A 17633-nucleotide genomic window follows, 5' to 3' on the forward strand; every position below is an offset into this window, starting at 1 on the left:
TGGATGGAGGATGAGAACAATGCAATATCTTTCCCTCGATTCTCTTTGCTCTTTTGGCTCAGGCCACGTGGTGATCGCCTGGCGGGATTTCCACGGGTCTTGGACGTTCAGTACGGATGTTTCTCTTCTCGTCCACTCATCCGTGCTGCACCCCTCAAGGAAATGAGGTACAATGCTACCCCCTCATGCCTCTGACAAACATCCTTCCATTGCCCTTTGTTCCTGCCATTGTCACCAGACAAGAGGTTGCGTCTGGAGGTTATGTTTGTAGAGAGAGAAGCGTCATGGAGTTTCTGAAACGTGTGTGTTGTTATTTCTATAGACTGGTTGTGGCAGGAAGAGACACTGTGGAAACAATACGCATTTCTAACTGTGTGGCATTCTTTCTTTCTCTTCCGTGGACATTCCTGAATGTGGTAAGAGGCCTTATTTCCTGCCTTATGCCAGGCAAACGAGGGTATCTGCGTGTTTCAAAGACTGCAAGATAGTACGTGTGCATAAAAATATTCCTTGCGCTCCCTTTTGTGAAATATTTGCTCATTTAAATCTTCGAATACCGAGCCACAGACTCTACAGTAAGATCTTATTTTGATTATGTTATTTCAGAATCAAATGCAAAAGTTAGTTTGTAGCTTCAGGTTTTTTCCTAACTGACAATCCTGTAGACTTGGTTCAATTAAATAGGGAAATTAAAACATTTCTTACGTTTTAAGCTGGTGCGATTTGCTTTCACACTGAATGCAACCTCTGCTGCAAACCTGCACATTAAAAATTTTTATTTTTTGTATTCTTCAAAAATTATCACCATCATAGACACTCTGTAGGTATTCTAGGTTAATTTAGCCTAAGTTTTTATAATTCAGGCTGGTTGGTAGGAGTGCCCGGATTCCTTAAATGTTGAACTGGTAGCACTGGTCTGTAAAAACTGGATTTCTTTCAGGAGCAGAAGGTGCTCCAGAAAATATAGTTAAAAATGTTCAATCACCTGTTAACTACCAAGAACCAGTGCAAAGTGAAATGAGTTTAAAGGTTTATTTAAAGGAATCAAATGGATGAATGGATGGATTAGATGTGTCATTTTATTTATTGTTTTTGTTGTTTTGTTTATTTTTGATATTTTAAATGTTTTCCAGTTCCAGTGTTAAATGTTCATTAGAATTAAAATTTTATTCATTGAGAATCTGTTTTTGTATTGTTATGCAATTGCCATTATAATACTTGAAAATGGTCTCAAAACAACAATTTTATCATTTATCACAATAACTTGTGGAAAAGCTATTGCCTAGTTGGTGTATTCACATACATAGTAACAACATTTGGGTTCATGTTTGTTGTGCGGAGGAAGACATTTTTTGAAATAAAAACACTTTAGAAAGATCTGAAAAACAAAATGTGGAAGTTGATGTGCACATAACGGACTGGAGAAAAAGGACCTGTAAGGAAAGGGCATCAAATTCTTTAATCCAGCTCTCCAAACTAGTAATTCATCTCTCTCCACCCTGCTTGCTGAGGTAGATATATGGCTCCACCTTGTTAGCTTGATTTAAAGGAAGCGGGAATGTTTGAGCTGTTTTTCCTTCTATGGTTAAAGGAATTGCATCAACCAAAACCTGAAAGTTGAGCATTTCGAGCCCAAATCATCATCATTTTCAGCACTACATTTTTAATCTTGTCCTCTCAAAGCATATAAAGTTACTTTTGTGTTCTTGTATGATATTTAGTTATGAAGCTTTCTGAAAGAGGAGTGCTTCAATACCGATTCCTCCTTTCATGTACCTTTAATGTCAGTGAAGCTCCTCCAGACTAGAGGTTATGAACTGGAATCGGTTCTGTCCATGTCACCGTTTTTCCCTGGTGGGCAGCACTTTGACAAACAACCCCCCTTCAGGAGAGAGCTGCAGAGCACTAATACAGTTTCAGCCAAAAGTTAACATCAAAGCCTCATTGCTCACGGTGACTTAGTGAGGTTTTTTTGCGATTTCTACCTGCTCAGTTCGGGAGCGTTACTGGGATTTCTGTTGGGCAGCTGGAGGATTGATATCGGCTGACAGTGCCCTCGGTGTTGCAGAGTTATTGCTGTGTCATGTTGTTTTATCTTTTTGTCTCAATTTAAAACCCCAGGAGAAGACTCTGTTTTTGTTAAATATCTGGAGTTGAAAATAACTTGAACAGAAAACATGCTGAATTGTAATTTGATTGAAGCTTGTGCTGTTGGGAGGATGCCAATCAGTTTGAAAACAAAATAAAATTGGGGAAATTTGCTAATGAATTATTGTATATTTTCTTTTTTTTTTTACTTTATAGACATTGCTGCTTTTACAAATAACAACAACACTACTTATCTTTTCTATTTTCTTTAACCCTGTGCCAGAATTACAGCGATTCAAAACAAGCAAAACATGCAATTTTAGGATGAATGATTTCTAAGAGCAGTGCTTTTCTGGCTCAGCTTGCATTAATTCATTTTAATATTTCATGCAAACATTATTCCAAGAGTCAACAAATTTAGTATGCAGCCTCTGGGGGAGAAGTGGTAAAAAGAAACTGCTTTGACTCATGTTGAGCATTTTGATTTGGCATTTATCTCCTGCTGAGTCACTCTCTTTCTGCTCGCTTGTATTCTCAAACCAAGTCCCAGAAAAAGGGCCGTGTCCTCCTGCAGATCTGACAGTAACGTGTGATAGGTGCTCAACCTGCTGCAGATGGGCTGTCAGATAGAGGACGACCATTTCACTGCTTAAAGAGGAAATCTCGTGTTGGTCTAACCTCCCACCTTCCTGTAAACGGTGGAAGATTTGCTCTGCCAATCAAAAGTTTTTCTACACTCTGACTTTGAGATTTGCTCGCCTGAAATATCAAAATGCTGTGTGAGCTGCGGGAATGATGTGGAGCAGGGAGGCTGGGACCTCTGACAAAATTCAATTATTGGTGTCCAAATAGCTTTCTATGGGAATTAATAGAGCGTGCGATTTACTTCAAGGAACACTGGATTTTTGGCAGTTGGCTTGAAAGTCAGGCTATTGATGTTCGAGTAAAGGATAATGGACTGGCTGCCTAATGTTACATTTGTATCATATTTAGACTTTTTTAGACCAGCTTTATTCTCAATTTGACTTTGTTTGTATGCTCAGAGGGGAAGGGTAACATAATCCTAGAAGTGCAGGTGGGAAATTTTCAGGCAGATTAACCCAGAATTTTAACCTAACGAGATAAAATCTGAAAATGTATAAAACTGAGAGCCAAGATGGCAAAAGAATATGAATTACACAGGAGGGCAAAAGGTGGAGAGCAATAGGTGAATATAGCAAGGAATTACTGAAAAAGGAGAACATTTGTATTTAGCATAACAATGAATAATACAAATGGATGAATGTTTGGGTCACATTTACGCAGGCAAATGTGACCCAAATCCAATTTTTTCTTTTTTTTTTCCATATCAATAACTTTTATGTCATTGATTATAGACATGCATCATACTTCTGAACCAGAGGTCATGGTAAAAAATGGCCGACACTTCCTTCGTCTTATGATCTTGTGACAACACTTGTCAGCTGCGATTACTCAACAACTTTAAAATCAATCCATAGATTAACGTTCTTCCTCTGCACATGCACGTCGCTTTCAGGTTGTAAACTGTTCAAAGTCTGATTGAAATCACGTTTAATTAGTAGTATGAATGATTCAACAAAAAAAGTATCTGAACACCTGCTGTGTGGACATAACCTAAATAACTGAAAGAGCCGCATGAGCATGAAGTGTCTGGAGCTAAAAGTGTAAATTATTTTTATTTTGAGAAAAGCGTGTCTCAACTTTAAACGTGAGAAAAGGATGAAGGTTTGCAGCTTGGGGCTTTTTCTTTCCTCAACATCTTCGAAAAAAGTACCATCATCTCCAAACTGCCAAAGATTCATCTTGGAAAAACAGAAATTAATCAGCAAACCATCTCAGGAATATGTTTTAGTTCTCAATTAAAATCTAAAGTAGTGTGAGTAGCCAGTAAACATGTAATCTTTGAAGAATTAGGTAGTTAGTGATGTAACTCAGATTATCTATTTCTTTCCTAGTCGATCAGCCTCACGTCAGATGATTTTCCAGATTTTCTTTTTACATAAAACAACAAAGGACTTGTTTTAGATATAAAACAGCTATAGAAATGTTTTTATAGCTGGCCAGTTCACCTATTTTCACTTCTGACAGGAAGAAAGATGATTTTTAACATTTTGAGTCGGAACATGCAGCAGATGTCCTCCTAATGTTTCATGCATTCAGTCAGAGTTGTGAAATCACCTTTCACCTCCAAGCCTTTTTTCATTTGCTTCTGCAGGGAGGTTATTTTTAGATCCTGTTACCAGTTCTGACAAGTCTCAGAAGACGTGACACATCTTGGTCTCATGTTGTTCGTGATCATCAGCGAGCCGCCTGCTCAGTCTGAGGGTCACATCAGGATGAAAGGAAAGAGGAGATGGAGGGAGTGAAGGATAGAGAAGGATGGAGGGATATTTACGAGTTAGACAGCAGTGAAGGCGAGCTGCATCCCAATATCTGTTCCTTCATCCCTATAACTCTCAGGAGAAAAGAAGTAAAGCTCATGCAGGGATTTGCAGGTGTATCGACAGTCTTCAAGTACGCGAGAGTCTGTGCAAATAGTGGAGTATCTTCCACTGAGGAGGGGGTGAAAAGGTCCTGAAGCAAAAAGAAAAATCAGAAATGAACAAAAATTTTATTTTTAAAGCAAATTTCTGGAAATGTAGCAAGAAAAGAGACAAAACTTTAGACCAGGGTTTACAAGACAACAAATGGGATAGCAGGAATATACCTTAAAACATACCAAAAACATAAAAACCTTATTAAAATTTTGTAAATCTAACATTTCTACAAGAAAAAAAATTACAAAAAAATTCCTGGTTAAAATTTAGGCAATTAAACTTGTCAAAGTTTATTGAAAAGGCAAAGACATTTCTTGAACACTGACTTACTCAACATGAAAGTAAAATATGTGCAAAAGTTTGACTGAACAGAAATCTGGTTCAAATCAAACGCAGCATTTTGAAAAAGACCCAAACCAAAATCAAAACTTTTAAAATTACAAGATTATTGCAGCTTTCATCATGTATATTTTTTAGGTTGAGGTTGCAGAAATACATGTTTTAATAATAAGCGTCTGTCTATTTTGCATTGAATTACCTATTTTCTGTCATTTATTTAACTTTTATAAAGAAGCTGTTAAATCCAGGTAGACTTCTGGGTGAAGATCCTCCGTGTCGAGTCGCAGAGTCAAACCAAGCAGCGATTTGAGAACAGAAACACAGCAGCGTCTCTTGTGCGCTGCTGTCTGTCAGCTCTGACTTTTAACACTGATCACAGCGCGGCTCTCTCCATCACTCCCAGTGCTTGATCTCTGCTCTGCGGTCGGTCTCCTCGTTTTGGTGACATAACAAGTCTGTCACAGGTTATTCCCGCCGGCCATGTTTCCTGTCAGCACCGCAGATCCTGCCTTCAGAGTGCGTTATGCAGCAAACCCGAGTCTTTCAAACTCCCACAAATCCACCAAATGTTTAACTCAGACTGAGTGATTGCATACAACAATATGCTATTCAGAATATTAGCTTGACTTTGACTCCACGTTGTTTGAACTGAATATTTGCGAAATCGCAGAAGTGTAATTTACCCCAATTAGACCTAACGGAGCGCCAACGATCCAGCCAAATTTGCAGTACCGTAATTCCGCCACACTGGAAAATCCCAGCGGTTTCTGAAAGGGGAAACGTTGCGCTTTCCAGCCAATAATGGGTTATTGCGGTAATTTCACCCCAGCCGTAGCAGGGAGTGAAATTAATCTGAGGGGAACTCTTCTAATAGACTGCAAATTGCGCAAATAACTTGCTAGATATCGAAAGTTCCGGTTGTTATGGATAAACGGGCAAATATATTTACTCACAGGACATTTAAAGAACTGCGTACAATTTAAAATAGGCTAAGCAAAAATATCCAGGCGGACATTTGAAATTTAAGGAAGAAAGCTCAACCTCCTGAAGAATTGACTTGGGATCTGTCTTGGTATTTAGAGGATAATTACTTGCTCAGAAACTTTTTACAGGAAATCATCTTGAACTAAAGCCCAGCCGTTAGCATGCTAACAACTTTACAGGAGACTTGCAACTCTAAACATGAGCCGCCCAACCTTCACAACTGTTGTAAAATCCCACATCTGATAGCTCTGCTGTTATTCTGGGTGTTTATTAAATGATAATCCCATAAGCATGAATTTAAATGTAACTTTTAGAGAGACACTTTTTCACTGACTATTATGAGTTGATGGTAGAAATATTCCAGTTATATCAGGGGTGTCACTCATTTTCATCTTAGGCAAGATCAAAAATCTGAATGTATTGATAAAACCCATGAAACTGTTAAAATAACAGCAAATAGTTGTTTCAGCATTCACTGTTTTTTTGTTTTTTATTAAATGATATTGAATATTTTTTTCACACTGGTCAGTCCATCCAGGATTTTCTGGTTGTTTTTTGCAATTAAAATCACTGATTTTGTGGTGCTAATTTACTAATTTGTAAGGAGTTTTTACAATATTTGCACTAATGTATGATGTTAAATGTGACTTCTTATTAATCGCTGTGTCGGTCACAGACTATAACTTGACAGTGAGTAAGGCTGAGGCAGCACTCACTTAAACTCAATGTTTTTTGTCCAATTTTGAGAAAAAATTGCAGTAAAAATCAGAAGAAAATGTGGGTATTTGTTTATTTTGTGTGAATTTTGCATATTTGTGAAAAACTGGATGTGTTTTGGAGTCTAGAAGGCCACATAAAAAGCTGCATTGGGCCAGATTTGGCCCCTAGGCTTTGAGTTTGACACAGATCCAGTTGACTTATACCAGCTCTGACTTTCACAGGAAGTCTACAGTGGCAAACTTTCTACTTATTAATGTCTGTGGAGCAATCCTTGACTGGTTACCATTTATTTCTTTTGCCAGTTCCTTGCATATTTATACACCTACAGACGTGCCTGAGTTCCTCTGATGAATTGCTTCGGTCACTGGTTTGTGTCTGTGTGTGCAGCTGAGTAATAAAGAGACCGGTGCTGTTGCCCCACTCCCACTCAGCCGCCCCTGAGCTCCGGTGCTCAGTGCTCTCTGAGTGGGATTTTCTTTGCTGAATGTGTTTCAGGCTCATTCATCCTTTGAGAGCTGCAGCAACACTGTTTCTGTGAAGTAAGGTTGTTAAGAGAGGATTACGTCAGTATGTAATGTTTTCAAACCCATCTCAACGAGGCGTCAAAGTAAAACAAAGACTTACTAAAAAGCAACCCACACCTATGCTGATATTTTACTCCCTTGTCTGTTCAGAGCGACAGACAAATGCATCATCTTTAGCGCTACACTATGCTGGTTTTCAGTGCTGATGTATTAGATTTATTCTCCTGGGAACAAAGCTAAGACGGTTTGCTCAGTGAACGCAGATATCGATCAGTATGATGCACGAATCTGGAACAACTGTGGGTACATAAGTGCAGAAATTTCAGTTTGAGATATTTTTTCTTGTGAGTCATTTGACAATAAGAAATCTGCTGATATAACATTTTGAAGAAACTTCCACTCCTAAATTTGCAATACGAAAGATGTGTTTGTTCTAATATCAGAACAAATAGAAACTAATTTAGCTTTTACAACTTGATATAAGATAATCAAACAAAACAAAAATAAGTGGTGCCACAGTTTTACATTTTTACTCAAAATAACTTGTAGATTAAGCTAATGCTGCTACTAACAATTATCTTAGCTATGAATTAATTGATTATTTTGATGATTTACTGATTAATTGGATAGCAAAATGGCATTTTCTGAACATTTTTATTTTAGCTACTTAAGCTTGTTTCATGCAAATGCATTAAAATACAAATAGATAATTTAATTCCTTTTGTAAATAAGAAATAGACATTTCTTTGCTTGATATACAATAAAGTTGTTTTCTTGATCATTTCTAGCAAAAGATGCATCTGCAGCTAAAAAAAAAAAAAATTCCAATATCAACATGTGAAAAGCTCAGCCCATTCTGCTTTACTCATTTGATTAACTGACTAATAATTGGATAGTGAAAGGTGTCTAAAAGGAGATATTTTTGGGGGGACGGGGGTTACCGAATTTAAACCAGGGTCAGGGTAGTTTTATCACTAACTTAAATACAAAATGTATACATTTTTTGCGCATTTTTGGTTTAATTACTTCTCTGAATATGTTGTTCTTTCAACAAATGTCCTTTTTTGAGTCTCTATACTCTAGTTAAAGGAGCATACAGACTCTTAAAATGAGGACTTCACTGCTGAAATGTATTTTGTGAGGAGTAAAAGCAAAGTGAAAGTTCCTATAAAAGTTTTTTTTCATGTTGCTATTTTTAGCTTTGTGGCTGGAACAGGTAGGTTTACCAGCAGTGAAATAACAAACCGGTACCTTAATGTTCTTTTAATGCTCCCTGTGCTGCTATCGGGCCTGATGGGAGGCGAGTGTGCTGACTGATAACCTGAACAGCCGCCGCCAACCTCCGTGAAACGACACCAGCAACTTTCTCTGCCACGTTCACCTTCCAGGCTGACTCAGAGATTCAGCACAGCATTCCTTCTCATGGAAAAATAGTTGCTACAGTTTGCTCTAATTTGGGCCTGTTGTTTCCTCTGCTTTATAGTTGGAAACATTTATCGAGTAGTTGAATTATTTAGTTATTAAAGCCCTGCAGCTCTTACTTCAACTTTCTACCGACTTTTATCAAGACTTGTTCATGTGCAGAAATCTGTAAAAAAATCTCTCATAATTTGTCAACATGTGATCAAAAGCCCCCAGATATCAAGTCTGACTTCTGAGTCACTGCAACAATCTGCTGCAGATTGAGGAGTCATCTTCCTCCGCTCAGAAAACAAACAGAACAAAAAAAAAAACTCATCAGGCATCATCTTATCAGGGAGTGTTTGCTGATTTCCATCAGAAGGCAAAACGGCATCAAAGGAAACAAGAACGACCTCTGAGACTGGACGTTCCCTGGGTTGCAGAGAAAGGGCAGGGTCATGTAAAATTGGAAATGGAGCTGAACGATAAGACCAAACCAGGGCTGCGGTTAATTCAGCTGGGTTGAAACTGGAGTTTTACCTGCGTAAAATTAGATACAAAGCTTTGCAAAACACTTTTCAGTACATTGTAACAATCCAACAGAAACTCCAGTGTGTTTTAATGGGGGTTTTATGAGTTAGACCAGCAAAAACAAAACACGTCTTAGATGTTAAATTTACATGTTTTATACATTCATATTCAGCTTGTTTTAGTCAATATTTTATTATGTATTTACATCTAATACCTGGTGGTATGTCTCTAAAAAAAAGTGGCTTCCTTTTTAAAAATAGCTAAAATTCAGTCAGATTGGAGGGAAACCATCTGTGAGCATCAATTTTTTTTAACATTGTAGCTCTTGCTGTATGTTTAGGGTTGCTGTCCTTGGATAAAGTGAACATTTTCATCATGCCTCTTTTCTACAAAAGGCTAGGAGTGAGATGTGGTAGTTATGCCATAACTGGAGGGATTTGGTTTTGAACACAGAGTTAAGGATTTGTTGTTGAGGGTCCAGTTATCAGTTAACTGTACTTCACACCACCATCTCTGATTCCCATACTCCCCTTTCTCTCCTATTGTGGAGAAACTCTCAGGCTGCAGCCGCTAAGCGCTAGCAACCAACCTGCTCCCTCCCCTCCTCATGTACAGAATGGAGGGAAGTCCAAAATTAAAGCATTGTTGTCCCTGCGAGCGTTGGTCACAGAGCAATTGAGTGACGGCCTTATTTCATTCTGCCATCTCGGCTGACCTTGCCACTGGCCTCTGGTCCCCCGCCGCCGCCACCCTGCCTCCAGACACACCATTCAGAGCCGCTACCTGTCTCTGAGTAGCAAGAAACAAGCAGACTGTGAGTGGATTTTCATATTTAGTTTGGGTTCAGTGAGGATTTCTAAGTATCCCCTCGTCATCCCCCCTCTCATCTGTCTGAGCCCTTTGAATGAATGTGAATTTACAGTGATGTACCATTAAGGTTGCCATGGTGAGGGCTGCCGCCTGTGAGCACGTCAGTTGCTATGCATGCTTTTTTTTTTTTCCCCTCTCCAGTTGAAGAATCGGCAGCATGTGGAAAGTGTTTCAGAGATTTTTGCTGTATTTTCTGTTTGTGCTGCTTATTTTTCTCCGCAGATGCACAATGTTTTGCTTTCCTTTTATTTGTTGCAAGAAGCCTTAGCATTCAATGTTGTTGTTTTTTTTTGTTGTTTTTTTTGCATTTTTAAATATCTTTTTGTAAAGAGAAAGAACATTGGGATAAAATTTCAACAGTGCATAGATGTGTGATTTTCACTAATTTGATCATATTATTGAGAAACAACTTTCTTTATAGCCAGAGATGATGAAAGACAACTGTTTCTGATTTGCTTTAAATATCTACTCTTTCAGTAGATATCAGTTGATATCAGCTGAGACTTCTGCTTACTTCTACCAACTGCACAGTGGCACAGTTGGTAGCACTGTTGCCTTGCATGTTCTCCCTGTGCATGCATGGGTTCTCTCCGGGTTCTCCGGCTTCCTCCCACAGTCCAAAAACATGACTGTCAGGTTAATCGGTCTCTCTAAATTCTCCCTAAGTGTGTGTGTGTGAATGGTTGTTTGTCCTGCCTGTCTCTGTGTTGCCCTGCGACAGACTGGTGACCTGTCCAGGGTGACCCTGCCTCTTGCCCGAAACATAGCTGGAGATTGGCACCAGCAACCCCAGTAGGGACAAAGGTGTAAGAAAATGGATGGATGGATCAACCATAAACAAAAAGATCTAGACAGGATAGAGAAACCACAGTGACGTTGTCTTTGTGCTGTAAACAACGCAGAGGATTGTGTTGTTTACAGAGAAACTGACAGCTAAGACTCAATATGTGACAACAGCAACAAAACTGTCTGCAGTTTCTGATGGACCTTTACACATTAATATGGCTCTGCAGCTTCTCATCTTATTTTCATATGACACGTCAGTTCAGAGCTAAAGTCTGATTCACCTGCTCATCAGAAGACTGAGAAAGCTTCCCCCTATTCTGCTGTGAAATCAAGTCTATCGCTGCCCTCCGTTCTCCGTGTTTACCTCCCCAAAGCCTCTCCAGCATGTCTGTTTGCTTATCAATCAGACTACGTCTCTTTGGAAAATTTTATGACTTTTAACTTACAAATGTACTCCAAAAGATGATACTTGTTGATTATAGAAAGGAGTGAAGATACAAATGTAAGAAGATGGTTTGGGACTTAACCAGCTTGTGTCTAATTCTCTATTTTTGTATTTCTATGACGCTGAAGAGCTAAAGAGCAAAATTGTGCTCATATGTCATCTCAAGATATGTATGGCCAACATCGGTTTCTACTTTATAATCTTTATGTCCAGAGTTTTTCATCTTTATTTCTCATCTGTAACAGGGGAATTGCGCAGAAGAAAACACACAGCCCCAGTTTCTCTAATCGCATTAAGATTTAGCCCTTTGCAGAATTGCAGTTATGCTTGTTTACAGCTTGTTGCATCTCAGCCGAGCTTTCTGTTAGCAGCTCAGGAGTTTGTATCCTGTACAGGTTTCATCATCATACTTGAACTGTGAGAAACACCAAATCTGAAAATGTAATTATCTGAGAAATGCTTAATCACAAAATCAAAAAACGGATTGAAATTTTTTTTTATCTTATCTTTTCTAGCTTCCTGCAACAGCTAACTGTGCTACATTGCTGACCCCCAGGGTTTAGATCAACAGTGACTAGCCAGTAATGAATTAATGAATTTCTACATTTGTTTTCATTAAACTGAAGAATTAAACGTGTAAACATCCCACAGTGCATGCCCTCTGTTTATTCCAGTGTGAAAACCGACATGAAGCACGTGAGTGGTTTTAAATTTAGTAGAGGGTCTGATTTAAGAAAAAAAAAAAACACCACTTGATGAAAATTAATGGTTTAGTTAATAAACTTTAATAGGGCAGTCTTTATGTGTGAAGATCTGCCCTTAAATACAAAATAATCAGACTTTAACTATGATTTGGATGTGATTTTCATACTTCAGCGGCAGGTTTCATCTTTCCTATTGTTCTTTTTGCAGAGAACCATGAGCACTGTGGAGGAGGAGCCGGATCACATGATACCATGAAGACAAGTCTGCAGGTCCTGCGGTGCCAGCTGCTGAGTGAGTAGAGGATAGGAAGTGAATGAGGCAGAATGAGAGAGAATGAGGCTCAAAGAGGCATAATGATCCTCAGAATCTTACTGCCTGAGGCAGAATGAGGCTCAAAGAGGCAGAATGAGGCAGAATGAGGCTCAAAGAGGCAGAATGAGGCAGAATGAGGCTCAATGAGGCTCAAACAGGCAGAATGAGGCTGGCTTCTGGGCAGAGTGAAAGTAAACATTTCACATAAAGAATTATAATTTGTACTTTTATGCGTTTTCTATCTGTCAGAAAACTAGTTCCATTCATTTTCCTGGTTTAAGGATGCTCTATCCAAATATACTGTTGGAAAGCTAAGTGGAAGGAAAACATGTGATTGAAAACGTTGTTGCTTTTTAACTGAAATAAGCGTTTAAAATATATCACTTTGTGTAATAACAATATAAAACGTCTTGAATTTAAGTAAAGTCAAGTTTCTTTGTATGTTACATTTCAGCAACAAGGCATTTCAAATTAAAAAACGTAGTTTGTTTTTGATTGATGAAAATCCCTCCAGAACCCTGCGGTTTGCAGACGTGACATGATGTGCATACTGCCTCTTCTCGTTGCTGCTTGTCAGGTTTGTGTTTTTTGAAATGTACAAGCTCGGGGAGGAGATGCGCTGAGCCGTGGCAGGATCCCAGCGTGGAATGTCGCATGAATATGGAGCACTGAGGTCCGCCTCAGAGCCACCAGCGCTCCAGGACAGTGTGCTAAAATGGCTGATGATATCTGGTATTTACCCCCTGAACAGAACCTCAGGGCAGAGGAGCCACAGGCAGTTTCTGACAAATCTGCCTCAATCCCCCAGAGGAGACAAACCCGGACCACTGAGAGGGCCTTAAGAGTTGGGAGAAAACGAGAAAAAAGTCTGGGTTAAATCTGCCCAAACGTAATATCACAATCATATTTTGGAGATTTTTTATTTTTTTTTTGCCCCTTCAACTAAATCCTTTCTTTGAAATTATAATCTCAGCTTTCTTTTATGTTTTCTGTTGGAAGTCCAGCTGAGCCCCAGGTTTCCTGAGGCTCACTTTCATTAGGTTTTTCTTATTCGGTTAGATGGAGCTGAAGGGCCCACCTGAGACCCGTGTCTCTAAGCACAGGTGGAAAGATTTCTCTGGGTGGAAAAGAAATCTATAGAAGAAGAAAGACAGGAGATGCTGCAGGTACAGCAACTAAAAGAGTATTTACTTTGTAATCTGTCATTTCTCTCCTCTTACATCATATTATAATAACTTTCTTATTATCTTTTAATTAGATATTCACATCCCAATTGGTGATTTCTTTCTATACATTCAGCTAAAGAAATTATGGCATCTTTTAAAATAGATCATTAGCAAAGTTTCATGCTTAATGGCATGTTTTAGACTCCAGTTGATCTAATCAATTACTACATTAGTTGATGATTGTTTCAGTAGTCAATTGATTAAAAGTTTGGACACAGTTGATGTAAACACAACAGTGATTCTCTAAGTTTTTTATGCCTTAGATGTTGTCTTAAAACAAAAGTATAAAAGCAGCCAAAGTCTGAAGGAAATCTTTGAAAGAACCATTGATCCAGACTTTTTGAAGTTCTTGCAATATGGAAGTGAAGTGCATAGAAAGAAGACCCAGTCAGTGAAAAGAGGTTTAATATTCTAGTTTTATCTCATTAGGGCTCTTTAAAGTGAACATGTTTAAATTGTTTGTAAGTCAGAACCATAAGTGTGCACCTTTTTAGACTCTGTTTTTTCCAGATTCCAGAGAACTTCCTGTTTAATGTCTCTCCTTCCTGTCACATCCTATCGCTGCTGTGACAGCAGCTAAATCGCTCTCCAAGTAAACAGCGCAGGGACTCTTTGTTGCTCTTGTTTCTGCATTCTCTCACTGTCTGATTCCCAGATAAACAAGTTCAAAGCTGCTGTAACCTGACATACAATTTCTGAGCCGTTCAAACAGGAAGCCATTACCCTGCACCGAGAGCTTTGCCTCTTATCTCTGAGCTCACATCTGTAGAGTCCCCCTCCTCTCTGCCTCCTCCCTCCGCCCTCACACTCCGCCCATCCAGGCCTCCTCCACCGCGTCCCAGACGTCCACAGGATGCGCCCTATCTGTCTGTGGCCGCCCCCGGGACACAGATCTTCTCAAAGTGGTAGACATCCACACCCATAAGCAAACCAGAGGAATTTGTCTGTTTGTGCCTTTGCTGGGATCCATCAAGCTGAACTCTAGAAGCGTCAACGTTTATCTCCATGAACGTCACTGAAACAAATCTGGAGATTATTATCTTCTATGCAATCAAGGCTCTAAAAGGAAAAGCACTTAAACAAAGAGAGTTTAAGTGCCAGTAATTCTTAATGCCACCTTTTATATCTATTATGCTTCCTCAAACAGGTTAGGATAAATCTATGTGATATGTGCTACATTTTTTCACAAGATCATTTTAGTCTGCTCAGTTCTGCCTATAAACATTTATTTGTATGAAAAGTTGTATGTTTTTTGTTTGTAAATGTTTTCTTTTCCACAGTAAAACTGAAACTGATGGTTGAAGTCCAGAAATCTCTCACATCTGAATACATCTAGGGAATTTTCATAGTTTATTAGAAAACATTTGTGGCAGTTTGGATTAAGTTGAAGGCAGTAGAAACGGGAATATAATCCTTTTACGTGCAACGAATGTCTGTGATTAATGGGAGCAACTTGAGAGTGCATCAGTAGTTCATTTCCAAGCTGACCGTTATTGAGCATCTTGTCATATTTTGGTATGTGGCTAATAACTGTTGATGAATTTTTAAAGGCCATTAATTGAGAAATTAATCAAGTTTTGATCCCTTGTGGATTTATTCTGTGAGAGCAGAGTTCTTAAAAATAAAGCATTAAAGATGAAGTTAAAGATCTAAAGCCGAATTATTTTAGTGATTCATGAATTAATCATGAGTTTTAATAGGATTGCATGATATTGAAGTTGTTTTCACTTTATGATTGTTTGCTAGTTCGACAATCATAATCATGGTTTCTACATCGGTTATTTCTTCTGTCAGGAATAATATGTTGCTATTTACTTGCTCTTTATGCCATCATTGTTGTTCAATTATCTCCCTCAAGGTGAAGTTGAGCATTATACTGATTCATCTCCGGGTATTAAATAATTTTTTCATCATTAGGTGTTTGACATTGTCTCGGTCTCATTAGGAAACAGGTGGGAGACGTGCAGAAGACGCTTAAAGATGATTGCAGGAACTAACAAGAAAACATGATTAAAAGGAGTGGTGAATAAGGATATACGCAGAGAAAACTGCTATTTGTATGTTTATAACTAGACATAATGTTACAAATTACCGATCATAGAGGTGGTGGATCCATTGAAGCCATCCAAGGTCACAATTGCTGTCCAGGTGCAATAATTTAATCTCAGTAGCATTTGGCCAGCAGCTCTTCAGTCGCCCTCCTGATAAAAGGTTTTGTCTGCCTGAAGTTGATGGATCTGATCTATTTCTGCGTCACCCTGACTGCTTCCTCTAAGCTTTGAATTAGAGGCTCCCACTGCTTTCAGCAAAGCTCCATATTTAAGGTCTACTTTGATTTCAGTCTGTCAGCCTTTTTTCCTCAAAAGCGTGTTTTGAATTCAAGCTTTGTCAAGGAATAATATGCAGAAGGGAGTGTGCAGGTGTGGTGTGATATTGGCTCGTTGGTATTCAAATCTGTGCTGTATGTAGATATTTCTCTCCTTTTTGCTCTGGGGGTGTTGGGGGGGGGGGGGTACACCATAGAGGGTTTTTTATTACTGTGGAGAGGATATGATCAACATTAATGAACCTAAATGTGTCTTAGTGGTGGCGAGGGCATCTTTCAATACTGTCTTTAATTTTGGTGCCTTTGGTGTCTAAAAGAAGATGTTATACATGGTTGCACACAGACTGGATGTAAAATATTTTTTTAAATAAATATAATGTTCATAATGACTTCATTAGGAGCTCCAACATGGCTGATTATGTATTTCAAATCTTGACAACTTTGCTTCTAGATTATGATGTTATGGTATTGTACTTTTGATCAAAAGATGCAGGAGTAGTAAGAATAATAATTCTGACTTTCATCTAGAATTTATTTCAATGGTCTTAATCCACTTCTAATCTGAAGCACAAACATGGAAATCAAAGGCGTGAAGTTAAATTATTTGAGTAAAAAATGTCTGAATTCTAATTTTTTATTTTTTCATTTTGGGAAAGTTTTTAAGGGAAAGTTAAAGATCCTGTACTGTAGCGTCGATAACTTCATGGCTTAAAATTGTAAAACCAACTTTTATCCTTATTGCTGTATTCAAATTGATTACTAGTTCATGTCTGCCTAAACAATTGACTTAAGTGTAGATGGATGGTTTTAATGAGATCCAGACAATCAGAACTGATGCTCAGAATGGGTTTGTTGGATATTAAACTACTTGAAGACTTTCCACTCTGAAAGGTGGAACTCCTGTTCATAAAAACCAATTAAACACCAGCAGATCAGGATTTTTTATTTTTATTTCTGCACCCACAAAGCAATGAATATTTACTTGTCACCTTGGACATTTTGGCAGTGGATCTGTATTTTGTTTCCTCCACATTCAGTGAAGTTATTTCCTGTCATGTGGCTGAGCAGGGATGACAGAGCAGTAGCAATTCAGGATCAGAGATAAACCGTCACCATTACTATGATGGATGAGTTTCCAGTGTCTATTTTTGGCTCCTTGTAGAGCATCCAGTTGGAGTGAGCTACTGCCAGCTGTTCTCTGATGATGCTGTGAAATCAGATCCAATACTCGCTTCACAAACAGACTCTTGGTACACGCAGTAGAGTGTGAGGTTGCTGGAGAAATGGTTGCTTCCATATATCAGGTTAAGCACTTCAGTATTTAGGTTGAATCGGCTGAATTTAATCAAAAACTAAGAATTTAACAAGCAGGAGTAAATGTGATGGTTACCGTTCCACCGATGTGAGTTTAGATGCAGTGACCACCACTTTGGACCAATGACATTGAGTCTAATGTTGAGTGATTGGTGGGACAAAGCCTTTCCTTGGATCAGCGGGCAGGATCCTGCTTTACACCATGATTTATTGATGTCCTAGAAAGCATCAATGGAGGACTTCAGTGAACAACACCGGCCTCCCATGCATTCAAAATAGCTTAATTCAGCAGGTTTGTTGCATAAATTGCCTTGCGTGCCTTTTATCTAAGTAGTTGTATAATGCAAAACAAGTTAAAGCTATTATCTAGCTAGATGAGGGTAAGATCTCAGAATAAATATGCATTGGCATTGTTTTCTGTTTTTTTATCAGATGTTATTTTCAGATGATGGCATAGAAAACTGATTAACCCGTGAATCCAAAAAAGGATGTCTAGTAAAGACA

The 17633-nt window shown here is 38.5% G+C and overlaps 1 protein-coding gene across 5 annotated transcripts in view; it reads left to right on the forward strand.

The window, feature by feature from the left end:
• The window catches only part of tmem108 (transmembrane protein 108), a 39925-nt gene that overhangs the window by 11599 nt on the left and 10693 nt on the right, over positions 1 to 17633 (forward strand). For 4 of the 5 annotated variants that reach the window (XM_044104514.1, XM_044104516.1, XM_044104517.1 and 1 more), the window contains one exon: positions 12159 to 12242. In XM_044104514.1, coding sequence (XP_043960449.1) covers positions 12203 to 12242 — 40 coding nt within the window. In that variant the 5' untranslated portion in view covers positions 12159 to 12202. Of the gene's footprint in view, positions 1 to 62; positions 168 to 12158; positions 12243 to 17633 lie in introns of all 5 variants that reach the window. The other variant, XM_044104513.1, reaches the window with a different exon arrangement.

Source organism: Gambusia affinis, linkage group LG21, assembly GCF_019740435.1.
Source record: "Gambusia affinis linkage group LG21, SWU_Gaff_1.0, whole genome shotgun sequence".
Classification (NCBI taxonomy): Eukaryota; Metazoa; Chordata; class Actinopteri; order Cyprinodontiformes; family Poeciliidae; genus Gambusia; species Gambusia affinis.